The sequence below is a fragment of the Gadus chalcogrammus genome, unplaced genomic scaffold, assembly GCF_026213295.1.
Source record: "Gadus chalcogrammus isolate NIFS_2021 unplaced genomic scaffold, NIFS_Gcha_1.0 GACHA077, whole genome shotgun sequence".
Classification (NCBI taxonomy): Eukaryota; Metazoa; Chordata; class Actinopteri; order Gadiformes; family Gadidae; genus Gadus; species Gadus chalcogrammus.
In genome coordinates, this window is record NW_026613512.1 from 69,408 (window position 1) to 95,267 (window position 25,860).

Consider the following 25,860-nt stretch of genomic DNA (forward strand, 5'->3'; position numbering starts at 1 on the left):
AACAGGAGATTCTGTGAGGCTCTCCCCCATCAGGAAGAACACAAGAAGATACACCTGCATACACTAGGGCCTGGGAAGCAAGGTCAAGCAAAGACACACAGAACCATACACATCTTAAACGCACACACCTCATCGAGAGGAAGATACAGCATAAAACTGTATCACACAGGAACTCCCCCCTTTCTTCTGAAGCAGACCTTCCACGGAGGCGAAGCTCTGGACGAACCATCAGCGCTGATTAGGGACTTAGACATATTCGATCTCTCACGCTTTATGACTCTGTATAACCGTTGCCACTTTACTTAATAAATCCAAGGTCCTCGTGCCGACAGACTTTATTACCTCTCCGTCTCATTTCATCTGGTCCAGTAACTAGACAGACCGTCTTTCCCAACATCTCCAGGACGCCAGGAGGGTCAATGACTGCCGAGGTGGTCCGCACCGGTGGGACGACCGGAGGAGGACGTGGCCTGGTCACTGGTAAGCGCTGTGGGCCTTGTGGTAGCGGGACGCGGCTAGGTCGCGGTGGTTGAGGGGCAGATGTAGGAAAACGTCGGGTTAAGTTAGGGCATAGAGTTGGAAGGGTAAGAAGTGAAGGAATAGTTAGTGGCCTGGACGGTAGCATTACAGTTTTTCTCAGTTGCTTTGGTACATTTCTCAGATCAGAATTGAAATTTGCAAAGCAGTAAGTGCATTTCTCAAAACAATGTGTTCAAATAGCAAAACACCATGGATTAACTGCAAAAGCCAGCCTCTTGCTCAAAATCCTTAGTTCATCTCTCAAAAGTAAATATCTGTTTCAATGAACATGTCAGTGCCATCAGAATGACAAGTCCTTGTGTCATTGTCTACGGATAAGACAGTAAAATTGCTTAGTCATGTTGTCAATATAACAGTGTACTCTGGAGGGATGTTCTGATGTAAACTATGTCTAAAGTTTTGAAGACAATTATTGTAAATTGTAAGTTACACCTTAGTGTATGTGGGAGATTGATTGCAAGAGATTGGACAAGATTCACATTTACGCTTTGACTGTGCTGTAATTTGTTGACAGACCATGTCATTGCTAGAAATGTGAACATAGGAAAATCTCCTTAGGGTAAACTGTGCATGCATTGCTGTAGGAATTACAGTGCAGTCATCCTACAACTCCTGACGTTCCTGTCTGTTGGGCCACAAATTCTCAGACAATGTAACATTGTGTTGTGCTCCAGCTATATACTTGCCAGTTCATGGTTCAGGAGATGCACCTTTGAGCTATTCCAGTACTGGTTGATCTTTGGTTGATCTAACACTTCACAGATTTCCCTTCTTTAGGGAAAGTCAAGATTCACCTGGTAGCAATTGACCAATTCAGGACAGATATAGAAAAAAGAACAAAAAAAAGAGTCTAATGCCAGTGTATAGAAATGTATAGAAATAGGCTTGACATATGACAACTTGTTCAACCATTTTGCATGTAAAGACTTGATGAACTAATACCTAAATGTTGTGGGGGTGAGACTATTCCATAGAGACCATTGCAATACATTTTGATCAACATGATATAAGCAATTGATAATGTAGGAAAGAGCAGAGAATTGTACATAATCATGTGCATGGATGTACCAAAGCATTCGCAACGTGTTCAAATAAATGAGAAACTGTTTTTTTCATGTGCACAAGTGACACACTGATGTGAAGATTGAACAGGTAGTTTTGAGAATTTCAATTCTGATCTGAGAAATGAACCAAAGCGACTGTGTTTCGATGCTTGAAAGGTGCCATAGTGGACTGTGGTCGTCTGGGAAGCGGTGGAAAGGCCCCAAGGTCCGAGAGGAGCAGCGGAGTGGCAGGCGGTGGCGGATCCGTGGGCCGACAGCAGCAGCCGTAGTGCGGAGATGGAAGACGGAGTAAGGGGTCTGCCATAGCGCTGGTGGGCCCACCGGAGGGCTCTGTCGAGGGCCTCATTGTTAAATGGCCCCAGGTTAGTACGGATCTTTGCTATAGTATGTGTATAATGTTGTATTAAGGTCTTTACATTTATAATCATGTCCTCCATTGTGTTCTCTTTAATTTTGTTTAAGACCAGATCGTCAGGTGCCGCCGGTTTAATGAATGCTGTAAGTTGAGCTACTTTCCTAGCCATCCCTAATGGTGGGATGCCTGTTCTAATGGATTCTTCTAACATTTCTGTATGATGAATTGATTGTAATATTTGAAAATAATGTTTGATTAATTTCGGGTCTAGATCGGTTGAAGGACTCGTCCCGACCGGAGTCAATTTTACGTGTTTCTGTGGGTCTGTAAGGTGAGTGGGCCTACCCAATAGGCTAAACCTATTTCTAAAATCATTAGCCATTTCGTTAGAAGATAAAATGGAATGAAAATAAAAAAGGCCTAGGACTATTTATAAAAAGAGGAGGGGGTTTGGGAGTTGGAGTTTTTAAAAAAGAACCAACATAGAGAAAAGAAGGAAAAGATAAAAGAGAGATGTAAAATCAACTAAATTAGAACAAGGTTAAAACCGTAGCTTGCAAAAGATGGCGATTAAAACAATAGATGCAGTTATAACCATAAGATAAACAAAGAATGTAAAATAATAATAATGTCATAACCGGTCAGCTGGTGCAATGTCTTTTAGCTAGGAGGCATGGTTAGCTTAGCAAGAATAAAATCGATTTCCCCAATCGGTTCCGTCAAGTAGTCTTTAGCTGGGAGGTAGGCTGTGCTTGGGTTAGGTGACAGGATGTCGTTGATCCGCCCGATGGGGTTGTAGAATATCCCAAAAACTGATTACAGTCCAAAGTAAAAAAAAAGCTGAACACGTAGATGTCTCTGTACTCACCAGCCAAAAAAGCATTTGAAGGAGATTTGATTAAAACCAAAGGGAATGAGGTAATTTCCACAGGTGTTAAAAAAGTATAAAGTTTAATCGCTCCAAAATGCAGGTTGACCAAGTAAAAACAGACTTTGTTTAAAAGTAAGTTAAAACAAACAAAGTAAAAGAATTAAAATAAAGTACATCCAAATTAAAAACTCCAAAGTTGCTAAAACAACAGTTCACCAGAATAACTGACTTTACATCCACAGAAATAGAGAGCGTTCCTAACGTTTCACCCAGTTAGGCTTCGTCAGAGGAAGGGTTAGGTGATAGGGCTAGGGTAAGGGCTACTTACCACTTTTGAAAAACGGTTTTTTTGAGCTAGTTCGGGCATACAGACGGGCGTGGGAATTCGGCGACCACCCTCGGATAGGACTAGGCCCAGCGGACTTGCTCAAGAAATGTGGAAATGTGTTGTTTTTTTTCGATTTTAAAACTTTAAAGTGAAGCTGTTTTTTTTTACAGAGGGGCGTGGAAATTCTGAATAGTGCCAGTGGTAGCCCTTGGGCCCCTCTCCATACCCTAGACATTTGGCGCCCCTAGTGGCAACTTTTTTTAACATGGGAAAACAGCTAAAATCGATCTCACGGGAGCAGGGGGAGGGGCGTGGGAACCAGGTTCCTATGGGTGGTAGGTATTGATGGGGCCGACGTCTGTGCAAAAATGTGGCCGCCTGGTGGCTTGTTTTGGTATAGAAAATCTCATTTTAAGTTTTCCACTAAACGCGGGAAAAAGGGGTGTTAACAATATTTATAGTGGAAGGCATTTAGTGTGGAAGGTTCCCTAGGCTCCGTCGACAGGTGTGCGAAGTTTTGGAGTTGTAGCTAACTTCCTTCACACTCTCAAAAAGGATGTGTTGGAAACAACACATTTTTAACACATCAATGTGTTTAGGTAAGGACAACATATTTTGTGTTATTTTATGTGTTAAACCCATGTAACACAGTTACTTTGTTGATATTTTAACACACCTGTGTGTTTTAGTTGACACAATTTGTGTCAATTTGGTTATGGTTACGCTTTTGTCCAAAGCTATACAAATACAAGACAATTTAATACTTAAATTTAACAAGGAGCAAATTAAGATGTTGGTCAGACTATAATAAGGATAGTAGCAATAATAAACAACAATGTCAATTCAATCACAGCCTATAATGAACTAAGTGCATGTTGTCGTTTTATTTATATTTTTAGTATTTTTATTGATCTTAGCAGATAAGACAATTATGAAATTATTTAAATCAAGTAATGAGTGCAATAAAGATGAATTCATAGCGAGGGTTTACAAAAATATCATTGTTAAAAAATATCAAATGCATTGGTCTAAAATCAATTAAATCTCTTATACTAATTAGTTTAAAGTCCTCTGTTCTCTGGACTGCAATTGCATGGAAATGGTTATGTATTCTTAAGAACAAACAGAAACAGAACATTTAGATTTTCACTTTCTGGTAAAATGTGCATTACTTCTCCAAAAACCAGCTCCCCATTTTCATTGCGGTTAAGGGGTAATATACAAGTTGTTTGATATCTCTGACCAAACACAGTCACAGAGTGTGCTACATGAACAGAGCTGGATTGTCCAACATCACGACCAATCGCCTTTAGGTTATCAATTAAGCAGACATCTTCTTTTAATGAACCAAGTAAGACTGGAAAACGGTTTGCCACAGTCATTTTATCTTTAAGAGGACTACCCAATTTCCAGTTAAACATTGCCTGTACCTGATGCTTGAGGGCTAATGTTTTTGAGATATTAATAAAATTACACACAACCTGGGCCTGCCGTTTTAGTGGAGCATGCTTACCTTCAAAGCGCATGCACCAAAGTTTACCAAGTGGTCCAAAATACACCATCATTCGCCAATAATGCGTCATGAAATGGTGCTTCGGTATCAGAGGCCTGTCATATAGACTCTTGAACAAAGTGTGGTGATCAATGACTAACTGCTTCAACAACATCGCTAATCCTTTTGTTGCAACAGGTGCAAATATTATATCACAAATCTGCCTGAGTAAAATAAATAATTGCCAATGTTTGTTTCCCTCATCAATAAAATCCCCAATAAGGAAAGGTAAAAAAAGCAACAAACACCACATCTGACTTGCATTTTGCCTAATGGGATTCTCTGATGTTCTTAAATGAATAATGGCAGTAGGTTTGCTTTTCATATTGTTTAAACCATAGTCGAAGCCAGCTATCCGGCTGTTAAGCTGGTCTTCTGTGAATAGTTGTTCATCATATACAAAATGTCTTAGCATAAGTTTCAATTCCAGCGGGGCTACTCCCTCCAACACGTCATGCATCACGTCGCCACAAACATTTTCAGTGATATGAAAAAAATTCAAAGAGTTAAGACAAGAGTCTTCTTTAATGCCGGTTAAAGGAGGATTGTTAAGTTCAACATGTTGACTGTAATTGTCTCTCTTACGTAATTCTACGAGATCATCATTAAATATATGTTTGGCATTTTGTTTATGCACCAGGCATATATGGCAGAACCTATTGGCTGAAAAACTTTCAAAGAAACCCCCAACTGAATGACAGGCCAAATTATCTGCGGTAAATAAGCATAATGTACCATGTAATAAAGAGTTTTTCCCATGTATCTGTACTTCCACCCCTCTTGTTTCAAGAATGTTTAAATCCTCTAACAAAGGTTTGAATATTGAGTTAAACCCATAAACCTCCCTGTCTATGGAATTGAAAAGTAAACATAAATTAATATTTTCAAGAGAAGAGTTAAAACGAGCAGGTATGTTCCTGAGGCAAAAATACACAGCACCCAATTTATGCACCTTGGTTTTGGACCCAAGAGGGTTTGTTGTTTCTAAATCATCAAAATAAAGTTGTATTTGTAAAGCTTTTGGAAATTTGTTGTAGAATTCATTATCTCTGAATCGAATACCATCACAGTAATCAGACATTTTAGCATCACTACTTTTATTGGTTTGACAACAAAGCTCCTGCATTTGTTCATTTTCAAATAGAAACCTGAGGGTATCAATAATTGATATGTACTGAAATTTATCTGCTATTAGAGCTTGTTTTAATACACCCTGTTTTCGTTCTGTGTCACTTCGATATCCCAAGAAAACTTATTTTGGCTTCACCAGAGACAGATTTTCTGAAAAATATTTGTTCATTTTGTAGGTGGTATCTAATCCATCAAACATATTCCTCCCACTTTCAAATTCCTCCATCAAACTTTGGACATCTGGATCATTACAAAGCATATCATGACTATTAAGTACAGATACAGTCTTTTCTTGCAACCTATCCAATACCCTGCCGAGTAACTCTTTAGAGCATGTCATGTTTCTTTGAACATCAGCAAGAGTGCAGTTGGAAGATGAGTACATTTTAGCAGCAAATTCTGCCGCGCACTTTTCATAGTTATAAGTTCTGTCTTCTGAAATGTCCATATCAGTTTCAGAACAATCATCAGCATTAGAGCATGATGGTGGTGACAAGTCCGGCAAAGTCTCAGTGAAATTGGTATTTAAGCTTTGAGTATCAGGATGGTCTCTCCTGAGATGTCTGGCATATGAATTAAAGTTATGGTATGTCCGTTGGCAAAGGTTTTGACCGCAAATAATTGTGTAATCCTGTCCATCAGATAATGCATGCACATGTCTAAGATGATTGATTAGTTTTCTTACATCTTTCACTCTAATTTTACACCTGGGACAACAGTACATGTTTGTAAAACTGGCTACATCATAGTTTGGAGCTTTGCAATGAGCTCCACAACTTTAGCTCTCTTCCTACCAGAGAGGGGCACTTCATAAAGACTCTCAAAGAAATGAAAGACAGAAGTGAGCTGGACAGGATATGCAACATTACACACCCAAATCATTTGGAAAAGTTTGTCAATGGCACAGGTCAAACCGTTATCCTTAAGAGGAATGGCAAGTTTGTCGTTTTCTGCAACAATGATGTATTGGGCGGAGGGATCTCCAATGCACACCAAGTGGGGCTGGGGATGTTCTACTGGGCTATCAGGAGGATTGTTCAGCACACTGGAAATGCTGGTTCCAGTCTGTTATTTTAAAGAAAGAACAAGAACATAAACAAGTCATTAGACATATGCAGGGTTTCAAGCCATTTACAAATTGACAATACTAATTTTACATTACACCAGATATAACATTGCACCATAAAACATACGCAAAACATACAATATAGGCGTTCCGTACTGTAAGCACACAAAATAAACATTTACTATATGAGGGGCCTACCGGCTTTATATCCAAAAGGTAGCCCAAAGCTGACTTCACACTGCATTTGGTGTTCCCTTTGCCCCTGCCTGATGCAGTGGGGGGCAGCAGATGGACAAGCTTATGAAGAGCTCTGTAACATGAAACTATAAAAACAAGCACAATTTAGTAAACTCTTACTTTCTTGTTAAAATCAAATGCATTCATTCACTGTAGCACAAAAGCTTAACAGAGATAATTCCTCCAACCATCATCCTCAGGAACTGGTGTCAAGGCAGCTGCAGGTTCACTACATTTTTAGTATCTTTGGGATGATGGTTCCCTCCCATTTTCGGATGAACATGTGTTGGGCAAAATAACCTGCTGAGCACATATAAATATAGCTAACTCCCACCCTAGCTTGAGGAGCACAACACATGGCAGTCACGTTACAATATAGTCAGCTTTTAACACATAACACAAACATGATAATATAGTCAGGTCAAGGCCAGAGCCAAGGCCCCATTTCCCAAGCAGGCAAATGGTAGACACTAACGGGAGAGCCACATTAATTCATCACACAAGAGATACTTCGATCACACAAGAGATACTTCGAGCACACAAGAGATACTTCGAGAACAAAGGAGACACTGAGGAGCTCTTCCCCGTTAGTAGGAACACAAGAAGATACACTTGCATACACCAGGGCCTGAGAGCCAAGGTCAAGCAAAAACACACAGAACCACACACACCTCATCAAGAGGAGGATACAGTATAAAACTGTATCACACAGGGACTCATGACCCTCATCTTCTTCTGAAGCAGACCTTCCACGGAGGCGAAGCTCCGGACGAACCATCAGCGCTGATTAGGGACTTAGACATATTCGATTTCTCACGCTTTATGACTCTGTATAACCGTTGCCACTTTACTTAATAAATCCAAGGTCCTCGTGCCGACAGACTTTATTACCTCTCCGTCTCATTTTATCTGATCCAGTAACTAGACAGACCGTTTTTCCCTTCACATGTCAGCTTTTCCAGGAAACATCTTTCCAAATTCTGTGTCAAACTACATAAATGGACAAAATACAGACATTTGAATAATTATAATAATATCAGATGGGTTAAAGACAATTCATCCAACTTTCATTATTTTCATCTTCATTTTACAATTGTTATTACAAATAGGTAATTTGAATAATTAGAATGATATCAGAGGGATTAAAGACAACTCATCCAACTTTCATTATTTTCATTGTCTCAACACAATATGCACTCACCATGTATGGCATGTCCACAAAGCGTGGAAACTCTGCAAAAAATTCCTCCAACGTTGGATGTCTAGCAGCAATCCACAACCTTCGGCTAGCATAGGTTTTGTCCATGGCTTCTTTGATGGTGCTGAGGTTTTCCTGACACGGCCTCATTCTTTTTATAACCGTCATCCATTCGTTGACTGAATCATCCCCTTCTGCAGGCATTTCCACCCTAATGGACGCTCTAGGGTTATCAGTGGACTTGACACGCTTGCGCTGATAACGGCGTTGATCATCTTGAAGATTCCTCCTTAGATTTCGGAGTCGGATCTCAAGGAATCCACTGTGGGATATGGGGTCATAGAAATGTTCCTGGAAAAGAAAAGGAACTTAAATAGTTTTCCATTCTCAAAAGTATGTAGAATACATACAAGTGTGTACAAATAATAGGAAACCCTAAATGCTTAATCTCTATGCAGATATAGTGGTCATTATGTCTAGCTTTCAATTTTTTTCTGTCAGTTGAGTCACTCACTCTAAAGTAGATTACCAACTCACCACACTGAACCAGTATGTATGAATGATCTATATTGTACAATAGCAGTAAATATGCTTTAATTGTATAATTTCAAATCTTTTAAAATAAATTAAATTAAGTTATAAAACTCATATCAGAATTATAGTACTTTAACTTTCCCTGTTACAATAACACCACATTACATTTATATAGCGCTTTTCTTGACACTCAAAGTGCGTCACATGGAAGAGGGGACCTCACTAGCAACCACCACCAATGTGTAGCACCCACCTGGGTGATGCACGGCAGCCATTATGCACCAGAACGCTCACCACACACCAGCTTGAGGTGGAGTGAGGGAGTGAACGAGCCAATTACAGTGGGGAATGATTAGGGGGCCACATTGAATGAGCCAGGTTGGGAATTTAGCCAGGACACCGGGGAATCCCCTACTCTTTGCCATGGGATCTTTAATGAGCACAATGAGTCAGGACCTCGGTTTAACGTCTCATCCGAAGGACGGCATCTCCTACAGTGCAGTGTCCCCGTAACTGCACTGGGGCATTGGGATCTATCATTTTGGCCAGAGGGAAGAGTGCCACCTACTTGCCACCCACACACACCACTTCCAGCGGCAACCTAGTTTTCCAAGGAGCTCTCTCATCCAAGTACTAACCAGGACCACACCTGCTTAGCTTCAGTAATTCAGCTAAGACAAGGTATCTGGTGGCTGGCATAACAGTTGTTATAACAATGAATGAGCACTACTTACAAATCCCTCATTCTCCTCTCCCATCTTGATTTTGAGTGACGGGAAAAGTGCTACCATAGATCTGGCCAACTTGGATTTGTCTTCACTTTGTGGATAACTGTCGATTAAAACAAATAATTCAAATCAGTGAAGTTAAAAGTTAAAAGAGTATACAGCTATCTTACAGACTTTTTAAACAGGCTTTCTTTCAGTCTATAACTATGTCACTACTTTCAAAAGTACTGATATACATTGTATTGATATTTTCAATGTACAATAGAAGTGACGTATTAATATTGAAACATTTTAAAAGAAGCGCTTTAAGTACCTATAAGCTAAAGTGAATTGTAAAATGGTGTATTAACTTACAATCCCTTCCTCTCAATCAACTCACTGACAGCGATTTTAACAAGGAGTTTCCTTGAAGACTCTGAGAGTGTTCCAGAGGCCTCATAATCTGCTAGAACACTTGCACCTTTCCTCACAAGAACTGCTCTCAGAGTTTCAACACCAATGGGATCCTGTTGATGGGAAGAAAACAAACAAATAAAATCCACATAATACATGAACCATTTCTGATGATTTCAGTGTTCATTAGTACAGAAAGTATTCACTGCATGCATTTGTTGACTACTGGATGAATGAAGTAGTTCCCAAAGACCAGTCACACAATTATGACAAGTAATGCTTATTTACTGCATAGCTAAGATGTTCACTTGAGTGTTGACCTTCACATCACATGTTTTGTCCTGTCCAGCCATTCTTGTTCTATACTGTACATTCTAGTAGCTCTAAGTACACTTTTGTTTGCAAAGTTGCAAGCCCCATAAATATCTATTTCCAATTAGTATTTTTCATGTTATCACATTAGTTGGTGTACATACCCTGATTTGATTTGTTTCAACTGCATCCGACTGTTCAGTCTTAAAATGTTACAAGAGACAATTATTATTATCAAACATCACTTGTATTGGTCATTGTGTCTATACTAAAGCGGTAGTAGTTATTTAGAATATTCAAATCATAGTGGTACTTTTCTTGTTTCTTTGTTTAATTTGTTATATTATGTTATCACATTAGATGGTGTACATACCCTGATTTGATTTGTTGGGACTATTTCAACTGCATCCGAGTGTTCAGTCTTAAAATGTTACAAGAGACAAATTATTATTATCAAACATCCCTTGTATATATTGGTCATTGTGTCTATGCTAAGGCGGTAGTAGTTATTTAGAATATACAAATCATAGTGGTACTTTTCTTGTTTCTTTGTTTCATTCATTATATTAAAGAATTATCATTGCAAAGATACATACCAACATTGATGCTTCACGTGTCTTGAAAAACACCTGGAACTTGTCCATGTGTTGAACAAAGTCATGGCAGTCTATATCAATGAATTCATTAAATTCAGGGGAGAATTTGAGAATTCTGTCACATTCAAGGAGTTCACTGTTAAGGAGTAGTGTTGCATTCGATTTGCAGTCATCCACTATCTCTTCGACAGACTCCAGCTGAAATATTTTTTTGCTGATTTCCTTGTCATCCAGAAATATGGTAACAAGCGATTTCGGCATCGCCATGTCTCCTTGTAGCTGCAACAAAATAGATTATTTTAAATTTGATATCACACCATATTGTGAACACATAACTTATTTCAACTTCCATACTGTTTACATTTTAAATTATTCAGCATTTCCAAAATAAGAACACACAATCTTGGTGACTAGCGAACTGGTCAGAAACTAAATGTTACTTTAGGTTATTATCAAAATGCCAGCATTGATTACCGTTTCATTAATGCGTCACATTATTGCTTAACCTGCACCCCAAAAAAGCAAACTACACCCTCTATAAACTATAAACGATAGCTAATCATAACGTTACGCATAGATGTAGTTCAACACTGGGTCTAACTGCATGCAATAACGTTTCATCAAACCGTGTTCACTAACGTTAGTGTCACGTTCAGAATACAAATGTGTTTTCCCTTGGCAGCGCGGTAAATGCATTGAGTTAATTCAACATCGCTAACTTGTAGATTATACAGAACATGTTCTAATGTTATGTCCTGGAGCTAGGGTGGCCATTCGTCCGGCTTTAGGCCGGACAGTCCGGCTTTTAAATGCCCTGTCCGGCTACAGACGCAGCCTTAAGCCGGACACTCATTTGTCCTCCTTTTGAGAAAATAATAATAAAGGTCCGCCTTTTGGAAGTGTCGCGCGAACGTTCCAGATGTAAACAGGGAGCGATCGCCTCCCCCGAAATATCCCGTCTTTCAAAGGCTGTAATAGGGGCTAGAGACCCTCGGGGCGGGAGGAAATAACGCAATTTGCGATCAAATCGGCGATAAAATAGCCGAAATAACGATATAACGGCATATAAAAAACAGGACTACACTCACGTTACCTGACCTTAGGTTCTATGTCTGTTATGACTGTCACTTAAAGCTTGTAACCACCGATTGTTCGGAATAAAACGGTCACCGTTATCTATGCAACTAACGTTAAGTGAATTAAATCAATAACGGTGGTTATCATGATTTATAGTAGTTAGTACGTTAGATATTGTTGTAACTTATCGTAATGTGTAACGTAGATAGTAGTTTGTAGTTTTGACATCCTGAGCCCTAGCATTTCATACCTTGTTACAAGGTCATACCAGTTCCCACGAACAAAGCAAAGTTTCCCGCCTGTAATGTTAGCAATCATAGCGTCTAGCATTAGCATTCTAGCTGCTTTCCACCGAATTCGCTAGCTGAATTAGCTATCTTAAAATACATACCAATGTGGTCAGCTTGCTAACGTTAGCTGTCCATAGCTAAAACTTTACCCAAAATGCGGATTTACCCACATAGTAATACGAGTTGACGTAACGTTAGAATATTTTAGTTGCTACATGTATGCACTCGCAGAAATATTTAACCCTAAATTTTAAGATTTATGTAATTTAATTAATAACAAAGTTCCATTTGATTTTTTTAATATTTTGAACATAAACCTACCTAATAAACGTTACATGATCCATATGCATCAGTGTAATAAAGCCTATTCATTTGAAATGCATATTCCTCAGGTTTATGTATTCAGTATTAATATAATTTATTGAATTTAAATGCATATTATTCAGGTTATACGTTTAGAATACATTAAGTATATTTGTTTGAATTACATAGTAATTAGGTTACCTATTCAAGATTAATAAAGTGTATGTGTTTAAGATACATAACAATTAAGCTTAAATTCAATCAAAATGCATTAGATTTATGTATTTTTATGATTAATATCCATTAATATTTTTCTATTAGGTTACCTATTCAAGATGATTAATGTGTATGTTTTTGAAATACATAACAATTAAGCTTAAATGTAATCATAATGCATTATTTTTATGATTCATATTCAATGCATTTTTTCTATTAGGTTACCTATTCAAGATGATTGTGTATTTGTTTGAAATTCAACAATATCTCAATGATGCATACAATCAGACCACCTTGTTGATTCAACTAATTTATTAACGCTTCTCTTCACACAGACACTGTTCTCAGCAGGTAGTGTAGCTCTTCAACCAAGTCATCTACTGCTATAGATGGAACATGAAACATGTTTTGTAATTTCAATAGAACAGAGGCAAGTTAGTATCTGCTCCAACAATGGCAGTAAAGGACCTGCTCTTTTTTCTAGATCTAGAACAAACAAACAAACTACAGGCTCAACAACATTCCTTACATCTGTATCTGCTGGAACGATCGCAGTAATGGGATATGAAAGGACAGAACAAACTCTACAGGCTCAACAACATTAAACATATAGTAGTAGAACATAGTTAACTGAGCACCTTCCGTTTCTAGCTTTCTGTGTGTTCGATGTGTGAATCTTCAAGGTTGTGAACGTACTGGAACACTATAAAACACATGGTTATCAGCATGTATGGGCGGTCTCTTCCTGTACTTCCTCCTCCCATCACCACCCCACCCCAAAAAAAGAGTCACCTGAGCAATTTGAGTTTCAGTGCTCGTACTTTGGGGGAAGGTTTGGACGATTCCAGGTCCATCAGGATCTTCTGGTAAGCTTCGAATGTATACTTCAAGTTTTTTGGATAGCTCAAATTAAGAGCATAGACCAACCCATAAAGCATTACGCATGCATGGTTGATACTTTGGAGGTTGTTGAGAACTTGGACCCCTTCCAGGACCATACCGACATCTGCAAAGAGTCCACCAGGACCATCATGATCATCACCCTCAGCTTGAACGGTGTAGATTGCCATGGTTGTCCCTGCGACATCTGCCTCGGCCTCACTGCATTCGATGTCCTGAAAGATGGAGGGAACAGAGAACAATGAGCTGTGTCACCCTCACCTTTGACCACCAAATTCTAAGCAGCTCATCATTGAGGCCAAGTGCGTGTTAATTTGAAAAAATTCTCTGAAGGCACTGTAGATATAGCGTTCATGAGAATGGGATGGAGTTCAAGGTTACAATGACCTCAAGATCTTTGACTCCCTAAAAGCCTGGAAAACAAAACAAAAAGTCACGTTATGTATAAATGGAGTTGTACATTCAATGATCATCAACTATTTAAATATGATGAAAAAAAAAAGTGGTGTTTGAGCATTGTTGATTGTTGATCACAATGAGGGTTGTGTCAAAGAATCTAGATGCCATTCCTTACCGTGTTTGTGGTAACTGTGCCGTAAAGAATGGCATGTCGTGTCTCATTGCTTAAAATTAATACTCTTACGGTAATCCTTTAATTTAGTGAATATTTAATGGTGCACATGAAACATAAGAGACTAACTTACATGTTCATAGGTTCGTCCTACTCTGAGGCTAAGGTTTTGTGCTTCCTTAAGACGCAAGGATTTCCGGGAAGACAGAAGAGACTGCACTTTATCCAACGAAGCATTTGACCTGCCACAATAAAAATGAAGTCAACAAAACATCCCTTAAAAATGTAAAAAATCTGTGAGGTTTATGAAAATATTCAAAGTAACCAATACCAAAAAGAGCCAAAGTAGGGTGAAAGGACAGTAGGAAAGAGGCAAACCTACTGCTCCCTCACTCCTACCCTCCACCATCTCTCCTAATCTCCTCTCATAGGGTAAGGTTTACTCCTCCCTCCTATCCAACCCTCTCTCATGCCGTCCTCCCTCTCTCCTAACCTCCTTCTGTTTCCTGTTAGCAAATAGAAGGAACTAATCTCTTCCTATCCTGACTTTCTCTTCCCTAACCCATCAACCCTTGAAAATGCCCTATTCTACTAAATAGAATCAGCCCCAACAGCCAAAACAAAACAAAGTATCCTTACTACTACACTGTTTTATGACTTACCTCTTCACATCCGGCTTTGGCTTTATAGTCTGCCTCAGATCCTCAGCTGCCTTTTGACAGACAAAACAATAATAATCCCATTATTTCTCTCCACAGATATCAGCCCTAAATACAATACAAGGTATGGTAAAGGATGAAGACAGGAATTGCATTATCTTTGTAAACCTCATTGTAGAAAAAATTGAGAAGTAACAATTTCGCCCTACTTTTACACCTTTTTAAAATCCCATGCTTTATGTATGTGTGAAGTTACACTGTGATAGGAGGTAACACACAATAAAGCTATATGTGTGAAGTGTGTGGGAGACAGAGAGAGAGAGACAGACCGAGAGGGAGAAGACCTAGGGGAAGAGAGAAAAGGAAGGACGGAGAGACAGAGAGAAGAGGGAGACAGAGGGAGATAGTCAGACACAGAAAGGGGGAGGGAGACAGAAAAGAGAGAGTAGGGGGAGACAGACAAAGTGTGGTAGGATAAAGAGAGGGGGGGGGGGGAGAGAGAGACAAGTCGATCAATCTTGTGTTGGTTAGAGTTCCAGTCAACATGTCCACTTACTTGCAATAACATCAAGGACGAAAAGAAGGCTTCCCTCTCCCCGATGTTCTTCAGGCGTTGGAGCTCATAAGCTGAGAGTCCACAACATGCATCCTGTTGACCCCACACACACACACACACGAGAATCAAGCTGATCAGAATCAAGAATTAAAACCGAACTAACATAATCTGAAAGGCATTTCTTACTAAATAACATTTCCAAAACGGGTGTCAATTACATAACTGCTGCTTTATGAGAACTATCAAGTTTCTGTGTACTCACCTTCTTGTTTGGGGCAGAATTGTTGCTGCAGATGGGAGACGCTTAGGTGCCAGGACCCGTCCCTTCACCTCAGGCCCCTCCGGACCATTTGGATTTACTTCCTACAAGTGACAGCACTACCACCATTGCCTTGAGGGAATTTCTTACTCAAAACAAACAACCCATTGGACCCAATGACGAACTACTGGTGGTCAAGGTCAATGTGACCTAATGCCCATCCCATTCTCATGAACACCACATGTTATCAGGCGCACCTAGAGGGAAATTAATTACATCTGGCACAAAGGACAGAAAGATGACATACTTACCACGTATTCTTTGACCAATGTGTCCAGGTCTTCACAGAGGTAGATGCTGAGACATCTCAAAACGCAATCACGCCTCACGTTGATGTCTTGATTCTGAAACAAACATTGCATGATTCCATGCTGGTCAGTGTCAGATACACACTAACACGCATGTCAAGCCACTAACATTTCCCTCCTTGACCATCCTGAACTCAACTGGTTTCACTACACTCCATTAAAGCAAAATGTAATTTCAATAAGTTCTCAATAAACAACCAGTCCGGCCCTTGACTTGTACACATTTTTTAATTTTGGCCCATGGCGTATGAGGTTGACACCCCTGGGTTAGACCAAAAAAATACTTACATTCTCCATCTTTGCCATCATGGCTCCGATTTTTTCCCCTGCAGCTCCCCCTTTAGTGTTGAAAACCCTGATCAGGTCGCCGGTCAGGCGGTCCAGTTCCCTCAAAACTGTTAAGGTCAGTGGTACAGTTGTCAGCCGCATAAACTCCAAGTTGATCTGTAAAAGACAACAGAGACAGGACACAGACTTAAACAGGGGCAGCTGTTGCTCAGTTGGTAAAGGGGTCAATCATAGACCGAAGGTCAGTGGTAGAGCCCGACCGATATATCGGCAGGCCGATATTATCGGCCGATATTAGGCATTTTTCAAACTATTCGGTATCGGCATTATAATGGCCGATAAATGAATATAGAAAAAAAAAAGTTTGTCCACCAGAGGGCGCTCTAACGCCCCAAACCCGCTGATTCAGGCAGAGTGAATGACGGAGATCGACGGAGATCATCGGTGTTGTTCATAGCTGTGTTCGAAATCATTCCCTATCACGGATATAGTGCACTATATAGGGTGCTCGCCATTTTGCAGTGGTGTTCGAATTCTCAGTGGTTAATTTCATGCACTAAAATTTGAGTGTACATACGATGTTCCCTACATGTTACTCCGTATACCACAATGCAATGCGGTAGTGTTCTTCCGGAGGAGAAGAAGAAGCTGAATAACCGCGAAAACAAATACATTTAATGATGGAGTCTCCGGCTTTCGTTTAGAAATGTCAATAATTTAATTGGGAGTTAACATAGAAAATGTAATATTCAAAATTAATAAAAAAAACTTGATCAAGGAAATGTTGCATTCAACATCAATACAAGCTCCAGCTTTCCTCGGGATTGCCCGGTTTGTTTACATGATGTGGGAGCATCTGTCTGCGTCACAGAAATACCCGGCGCATTTACTGACGCAAATGACGCTTAGAAATGTTCAGCGTAGTGTCCGAATTCTCGTTTGTTCGTTCCCTATATAGTGCACTATATCATAAACACTATATAGGGAATAGTGAGGGAGTGAATAGGGAATGATTTCGAACACAGCTCATGTGTGCAAGTGTGTTCATGGTAAGTTGGCAACTGTCACAAGACATACATTGCTTGAATAACAATTAAAAGAACATCCCCCTCAATTCTCTAAAGTCGATAAGCATGACTTAATTCATGACTACCATGTCCAGTTTTGCTGTTGTTACGTGTTAGTTGAGAGTGAAAAGGATTTAAAGGATAACTACAAATAACCAATGTTAGGGAAATCTGTTTGTTTTGTTGAGCGTTTCTGGATTTTTTTTTTTTATATATATCGGCCGATATATCGGCATATCGGATTTTTTAATCACAAAATATTCGTATCGGTATCGGCCTTAAAAATCCTATATCGGTCGGGCTCTAGTCAGTGGTTCAAATCCCGGCTCTGACTGTCCACATGTCAAAGGGTCCTTGAGCAAGGCTAGAGCACTGCACAGCAGCTGGCTGCCGCCATTGAATTGTTAACTGGGTGAATGAGAGAAAGCCATTGTAAAGCACTTAGGTTTGGGTTGGGCTCGACGCTAAGCTTTTTTCCATGGTAGCACTTGTGCTACCATGCTGAAAAATGAGGTAGCACACAACATTTTTTAGCAGCACAATGAAAATTCAGCAATTTTGGTAAAGATGTTATTTTGAAACAAATAAAGTACTTTAGCCTAATCCTAACCCTGCTAATTTTTAATGTTATAACTGGCTCTTTGCCTTAACAAAAATCAGGAAAGACAAACAATGCAAATGTGTGTGAGAAAATAGAATATTTATGTCACGGAAGGACTGCATGTACTACAGTTTCTGTTGGAGTCGCACTGATGCGACTGAATGTAATTTGCTATTCGCACTGGAAATTATCAACTCGAAAATGCGAGCAAAACAGTCGCACTGTCGAGCCCTGTGGGATGCACAAAAGCGCTATTGAAGTGCAGACCAATTACCACATGTGTGACAATGTGTGACATTGAATACACAAGTTACTAAACTTCAGATTCACACTTGCCTCAATGACGTCAAAGAGTGCTGGCCATTTATTGAAAAACTCTGGAATCTTTGGCTCCTGGAGAACCTCCTGTCTCCTGAGGGAGAATGTACGCTGCATCTTTTCCTTGATGAGGGCCTCATCCCTTTTCTTCTTTTTTACCTGAAATGGAATGAAACGTCATTGTCATTATACAGTAAAGATACTTGTATAACGAGATATGATGAGAAACTCTCAGCAATGGTACACAATACAATTGGAAACAGAAATATTAACAATATGAATAGGGAGTAAGAATATTTTCCAAACTGAGCGTAATAGATAAAGAAAAATGAACTGTGCAAAGTAACCACAAAACAGCTTAAGTGTCCAGTGCTGTGCAAAATGAACTGTTGGGCTGCTTGAGCTGAGCTGGACAGGAAGTATAGTGCAAAAAACATGACGGGTGAAAAGCTCTTATACTGGCTATGCCGTGAACATGGCGTAATCATGGATAGGTAAGATATGTATTGCACATTATACCTCCATCAGTAGAGCCACCCTTTCCATCTCCAAACTGTGTATTGTTTCACCACTAGGGATGTTCGGACAGAAATTTACATCTCCCTTCCTGGGCTTCTTGATGTTGGCTGCTGGAGACTGCTGGCCACTTCGCTTGTTTTTCAGAGAGTTGATGGCAACCTTGGGGTGTCCAGCTCGGCTGAGGAGAAGAACAATGATATTTTTTCAGCACCTTTCACTGACGATCAAAAATTGCTTCACAATTTAAACACAATGGGCTCCATTTTAGTTTTGTCCTTAGCGCCATGTCTTTCATACATTTATGCTGGTGCAAAGTGGCACAAGACCTTAAATGCAAGACTTACTAAGATTTACTATCTTGCTCCACCCTCTGCTGGCACAAATATAAAGCATAAGCCTTGGTACTTAGGACAGCAACAAAAAAAGAACCCATTAAATAAAAAAAGTCTTGTTATTCAAATATTCAATCACTCAGGCAGAATACATGGTCAGGACACAGTCATTGCCTAGATGTGATGAGGCTAGGACAGCGAGGAGGGTAACAAAGGAAGTTAGTAAAGAGGAGACTAGGAGAGAATAGGAGAGTGAGAAGGTCAGTAGAGAGTGGAGACTAGGAGAGTGAGAAGGTCAGTAGAGAGTGGAGACTAGGAGAGTGAGAAGGTCAGTAGAGTGGAGACTAGGAGAGTGAGAAGGTCAGTAGAGAGTGGAGACTAGGAGAGTGAGAAGGTCAGTAGAGAGCAGACATGAGTACAGAGAAGTACCCACAAAGTTTATGTGGTGGACTAAAACCAAATTTGTTACTGAAGATTTTTACACGGCACTGTAAATTATCAAAATCAAACCTGTAATGACGATGTGTCTCTTCAGGGTCACCATACGTCTGGATCCGACTGTGTAGCCCCAAGTGGACAGTAATCCGTAAGCTCCTCAAGCTGAACAAGGGCAACCTCTCTTCCTGGTGACAATGTCAACTGGAACGCCTTAAAATGGTGCTGATACCAAGCAAAGTATAAACGAACTATGAAGCTCAACTCATCTTTCACTATACATATTTGTATGATCTCTGCAAATTCAGGCATTCCAGCCGTTGACCCACACGCCAAAAACATCCCATTTCTGTAATTGATCCCTTTAGTGGTGACATTCTTTGTGAGATTCACTTGACTGATGTCTGGATACTTCAGTCTGAGAGCCAATACAACCTCCTCATTCAAAACATCAACTGGGACTATGGAGACATTTGTAACTTCCACATTTGATGCACTGAGACTGGATGAATGCAAGTGATAACTGATCAATTGCTGGTGTTTGCTTGCCAGAGTAAGTGCAATATTCCTGAAATTATTTGTGTGTCGAGCTACTTGTTTAGAAAAACTGTGTTTGGCCTCAAACCTTATAGTCCATACACCCACAAGAGGCCCAAAGCACCTGATCAAGTGTGGGTAATGCTCGATATAATGGTGTTTAGGTTTCACCGTCACACCTGGGATAAGCTCAAGCAACCTGTGTCTGTGCTCAGACACTTTGACATCAAGGTACGCAATGGTCTCGTGCGTGTGAACAGGTGCCACAACCAACTCTACGATTTCCTTCAGGTCTAGTATCACTTGCCAAGCCAGCTCACCCTCTGGTATAAGGTCCCCTATGAGAAATGGAAGGAAACGTATGAGGCACCAATTTTCATGGGAGTTGCCACCTATCGTTTTCCTACTGGAATAGGCAAGTGGATTTTTTTTGTCACTCCACTTATAAGGAAATTTGAGTATACGCGTGTTAAGAGAATCCAAACTGAAGAACTTCTTCGAGATCAGAATGCTCAAACACAGTGCTAGTTCAAATGGGACAATGCCCTCAAACAAATCGTGTACTATATCTGGGGGGTAGCCTGTGCTGACGTGAAAATGTTGAAGATGTTTAGTTAAAGGGCAAGCTCTCTTCACTCCAAAGCAATTATTTTGAGTATCCTGTGCAATCTTCAGATGTGCTTCATGTATTTCTTTGGTTCGTAGACAAAAAGCACCTGAATGAACATCCTTTGACTGTATTTCTACTTTCTGAGCAGTACAAAATCGGCAAATATATTGCCCAGAAAAGCTCTCTATGAAACCAGCCAAACCGTGGGCGCCCAAATTATCAGCAATTACACTATGCACTGTTCCTTTGACAAAAGCTCCAAGCTTTGGAATGAACACACCATGCTCTTCTAGTGTAACAAGATCATGTAAAAGTGGCTCCAAAATTTTTTCATATCCATATGCCTTTACATCGTCACTCTTACACAAAACTGCCAAATAAATTGAGGTGAGTGCTGAGTGAGAGCCTGGTGCCAAGTTATTCAGAATCCAATATACACTACACAACTTGTGCTTCTTTCGTGACGTGCCCAAAGGATTACACAATTCAAAGTCATCAATGTATAAGGTTAAACAAAGTTTTAAATCATCACTTGAGAGGAACAGGTTTTCCTTGAAGTACACACCATCTCTTATGGAGCGATACTGCTGGTTTTCAGGCTGGTCAGTGTTACTGCTCTGTGTTCTGTGGGTATCAATAACTCTATTCAACACTTCAGTAGAATCAAGTATCTGCTGCAACGATCGCAGTAATGGGATATATTGAAAGGACCTGCAATTTTTTTGATCTAGAACAAACTCTACAGGCTCCACAACATTAAACACTTTTTTTAAGTATTCTTCTCTCTTATACGCTGTAGAAAGTGCACCACCTTTTCCCAGTGCATTAACCAAAGGATTCGATTTACATAGTAAATCAGCTAATTCATTAACAACAACACCATCAACCTCAATGTCTTTGTTTTTGAAAAAATCTGAGAGCCTGCTCCTAGTTATCGGCACAGACACTGTACTCAGCAGGTAGTGTAGCTCTTCAACCAAGTCATCTACTGCTATAGATGGAACATGAAAAATGTTCTCTAATTTCAATAGAACAGAGGCAAGTTTTTTTTCTACTACTTCAGGAAGGTCCTCTGAATAATCAATATCACTATCTGCATCGGACTGACTATCATCTATGTTTGCAGAAGATGTGGGCCTATCATCAGGACTAGCAGACTGAACAGTGACCTTAACTACACCTGCCTTAAAATCTGATAGACTGTGGGGATTATGTTTACGATTTTTATGTGACTTAAAAGTACCATATACATGTGTCTGAAATGCACATCCCTCAAACATACAAGTTACATTTTCATACTGTCTAAGATGTTGATAAGTATGACTAAAGTAATCTTTCTCAGTTGAAAGTTCTTCACACCCACACGTCTGACTTTTGAATGTAGTTGACTGAGCAACTGCTGTTTCTAGCTTTCTGTGTTCTCGATATATGTGAGTCAAAAGTTTCTTCCAGGTTGTGAATGTGCAAGGACACTCTACATAAATACAGGGATATTTGCATGTGCGAATATACCTTGAAGATAATATACTGTCACACAATCTGCATGGCCACATAACACAGCACCTGTGAATGAATACAAAGAACAATAAGTCAGTTACAGCATGTTATTAACAACCAAAAAACAAGTTCCACATGGCTACAAAAACATCAGTTTTCAAAGTGCATGTATAATCTACAGCACTACTGAAAAACCCACACACCCAACCTTCTACAAGATCAGAAATTTTAGGCCATTTGTATTTTCTGTTATCAATGAATTTATCCTTTTGACTCAATTTTTTAGCTTTGATATCTTAAACAATTTTGTGTGAAGGGGGGGAGCGAGGGAGGCGGCAGCGGCGGGGGTTTAGAGCATAGACATCTTATAGATAGACGGAGCATTGGCTCCTGAGACGCGAGAAATACGGCCGCCATCTTGGAGTGGTAATGATTTAACATTACCGTACTATTGGTATAATTAGTATTGAATAATAAAACACGCCAAACCATGTGGCCTTTATCATAGCTACACGTATGACAAAAAACCGCATGAAAATCAGTGGTATTCAGTGAGGTAGGATTAATTAAATGCGCTGACAGTTCATTGCTCCAGCCAAACGGATTACACTGAGTGGAGCGGATGACCACTCCAAGATGGCGGCCCCGCATCTCGTCAGCGCCAGTAGGCGGTAGCATTCGATGCTCCGTCTATCATATACGATGTATATGGTTTAGAGGGTTCTAGACCAGACCGGATTGCTTCTGGTGTGAACAACATAATCGGTTAATATGTGCCCCGAAAGGAAAATGGCGGCGCTTCGCGGCTATTCGCTTCCACGTCCGGTGTGTCCCTGCCATTTCAGATACCCGAAAAGTTTTGAATGAAATATATTTCAATTCGCCAATCATTGATCATTTTTCCTACTCCACATCTGGATGAATAATACATCCATGCTCCGCATACAGCACGAAGTTTAGTGAATTGCTAGCTAACGTTAGCTAGCGAGTGCCAGCACATGAGGTAAATTAGTAGGCCTCAAGATAAAACTGCTTACAGTCATCACGAATTCCGCAGATTTGATCATTAGTGAATTGATATTAATGTAATACGATAAAAACTGCACGAATAATACACAGATTGATGTAAAAATACAAAGGATGACTCGGATTACTCACCATTACACCTGAGCTGGGAAGATGGCGTCCAGTGGAAAACGAGGGTGGCATTTCCTGTTCCGCTTCACTTACCGGTAGCCTTAATTGTATGCGCACCAATCCCATACATTTTAAGTAAAAGAATCGTGTTTGTTTCACAGCTTTGATTATTTAAACCATTTTATTATGTATTAAGTAATTACATTTAATATATTTTAGAATTGACAGAATTACACAGATTATAATTAATTTCAATACATACATTTAAAAAATATTTAATTTAAATAAAATCTAATAGATGTATATGCATAAATATAAACTCTACCATGATTCATTTCTGTGAGTGTGGCAGTGTTTTTCAAAGTGTGTTAATGTAAGGTCAGGGTTGACTTAACATGGACTAGTCTAGCATAACGATTGCTTATCAATAACCTAGCTGCTAGATCTACTTGGCTAACAATCGATGCTGGACTTTATTTTAGTTTATTATCGTTTAACCTTTACAATATTGCAAGTTGCAACAGTCTTTAAAATAAACATAACAAATACGTCTGAAGACATGGGTCTACCTTACCTTTTATTCAGACATTTACATCCACTGTGTGCCAGTGCCACCTTCCAACTTCTTCAAGTGCGCGCCAAGATAAAATGAAGTGCTGAGAAAAATAACTTCTCTTCTCAGGGTAACGGCTCATCCAGGACACCAGGGATTGGCCAATAATTTAACACATTTTGTGTTGGGCAGTATATTCCAGTAATATAACACATTAACAACACAAAATAACACAAATTGTGTTAAAATTGTGATAACACAAAAAATGTGTAATTATTTAACACATCATTTTTGAGAGTGCACATAGTTGCCATTGTAAAGATTTTGTGAAAATTTGTGTGGAGTGAAAAAAAGTTCCCACAGAAAGTGTCTAGGAGCACGTTTTAGGGCATTTTGAGTCGTTTGGTGGTGGTCTGTGCAGTGGCGGTTTTAAGGGGTGGCACGGGGTGGCATTTGCCACCCCAGGTATATATTTTGCCTCCCCAGTTGCCACCCCATTTTATTTCCAATTAAAGTATCAATTCTAGTTTTCAAACATAGTGGTTTATTCACATAAATGCGCTTACTATCTTCTCTCTGACCCACCCAAGAAGCCTACTTTTTAAAACGTCCTCCGACCTCACCCCCACTGGAATTTCTAAATGGTTTCGCCCTTTCTGCCAGTCACGCACCTGACGTGACTGCGACCACCGTCTCAACCAGCACCACACGAGTAATCTCACGTGACCTGTTGCAATTTCAGCGGCGTGAAAATAATGAACAAAGGAGGGAGAGGTTGGTCAAAATCATTAAAAACCCTTTTCATGTAAACTAAGCCAATACAGCTTTTGGTTTTAGCATAATCCACTGCTAGCATGGTGCGCTATTCGTGTTCCAGACATAGCTAACTAACAACTAGTTCCAAAACTAGCGATAGCAGCTATTTGTCTTTGCTTTGGGGTAGTTCTAGTAGATTCATTTTAAAATGTTGTGTTCGTTTGCATAGGTTGCTGTTCATCAGTACCAACAACAGTACCATAGTAAACATTGCTTACTAGCGACTGGAAACAGCACACACTCGTCCGTGCATGTGTTGTATAATAGCAGCTGTTCTCCCGGTCACCACTGCCGGCTGCGAACGCAGCTTTTCGGTCCTGAAACTGGTTAAAGACCACCTGCGGTCAACAATCAGTGCTGAACGATTATCAAATTTAGCAGTGCTGAGTATCGAAAAAGAGAGAGCTAAAGCACTTGACCTAAATGTCTTTGTAGAGCGGTTTGCTGCAAAACACAAAAACAGCCGACTGAAGTTGTCTTATGCACTTGATGGATGAAGCCTCCTGTGTGATACTTATTAGGACTGGTGGATTATAATCAATGTTCAGACTTTTTGATGTTCTTAATTAAGTATTTTTGTCTGAACAGAATAGAACTGAACTGAAGAGAATGACCCTAAGATGTTTTTTCTGAAATTAATTTTGAATAGAATGAGAGGGCCATGTGTGTGTGCCTGACAGAGAAGGGAGGGGGGAGAGACGGTGTGTTCATATTTAGACATACATTGTAGTTCATGGATTAACCTTGATATGGATGAAATATTCAGTATTCCTGTTGTATGACTGATGGTACTATTCAGTAGTACGAGTGTTTACACATGACTTTTCTGTATTTTTTTTTTCAATAGAACAGAATCGAACAGGCCCCAAATATGTGAACCTTAAATGGTGTGTGTGTGTGTGTGTGTGTGTGTGTGTGTGTGTGTGTGTGTGTGTGTGTGTGTGTGAGAGATTCTGTTACTGTTGTCAATTCCAGTCTTCTGCCAAAAATAAAGTGTTATGGTTCAAATGTATCCTTTCTTCAAGACTGACTTCATTACCTAGAAA

The 25,860-nt window shown here is 39.7% G+C and overlaps 2 protein-coding genes across 7 annotated transcripts; both read right to left on the reverse strand.

Annotated features, from left to right (window-relative positions):
* Positions 1 to 8,086: 8,086 nt before the first annotated feature.
* Positions 8,087 to 11,178, reverse strand: LOC130378415 (uncharacterized). The gene is made up of 6 exons (XM_056585188.1): positions 10,906 to 11,178; positions 10,474 to 10,512; positions 9,959 to 10,110; positions 9,611 to 9,707; positions 8,346 to 8,693; positions 8,087 to 8,134 (listed from the first exon to the last, which is right to left on the reverse strand). The coding sequence occupies exons 1-6, from the start codon at positions 11,170 to 11,172 to the stop codon at positions 8,087 to 8,089; spliced, it is 951 nt and encodes a 316-aa protein (XP_056441163.1). The 5' UTR covers positions 11,173 to 11,178.
* Positions 11,179 to 13,013: 1,835 nt separating this feature from the next.
* LOC130378419 (uncharacterized) lies at positions 13,014 to 25,500 on the reverse strand. 6 transcript variants are annotated; one of them, XR_008894697.1, is made up of 13 exons: positions 23,467 to 25,500; positions 22,324 to 22,374; positions 19,740 to 19,787; positions 18,898 to 19,075; positions 18,397 to 18,537; positions 16,393 to 16,548; positions 16,048 to 16,140; positions 15,740 to 15,840; positions 15,478 to 15,570; positions 14,925 to 14,974; positions 14,396 to 14,504; positions 14,079 to 14,104; positions 13,857 to 13,906 (listed from the first exon to the last, which is right to left on the reverse strand). XR_008894697.1 is itself a non-coding variant. In XM_056585194.1 (9 exons), exons 2-9 carry the CDS (start codon positions 22,362 to 22,364, stop codon positions 15,528 to 15,530), a joined length of 801 nt encoding a protein of 266 aa, XP_056441169.1. In that variant the 5' UTR covers positions 22,365 to 22,374; positions 23,467 to 25,500; the 3' UTR covers positions 15,425 to 15,527. The 6 variants fall into 6 exon arrangements, 2 of the variants coding, with proteins under 2 accessions (XP_056441167.1, XP_056441169.1); XR_008894695.1 differs by having other exon boundaries at positions 13,816 to 14,104; XR_008894696.1 differs by lacking the exon at positions 14,079 to 14,104 and having other exon boundaries at positions 13,834 to 13,906.
* Positions 25,501 to 25,860: the final 360 nt, after the last annotated feature.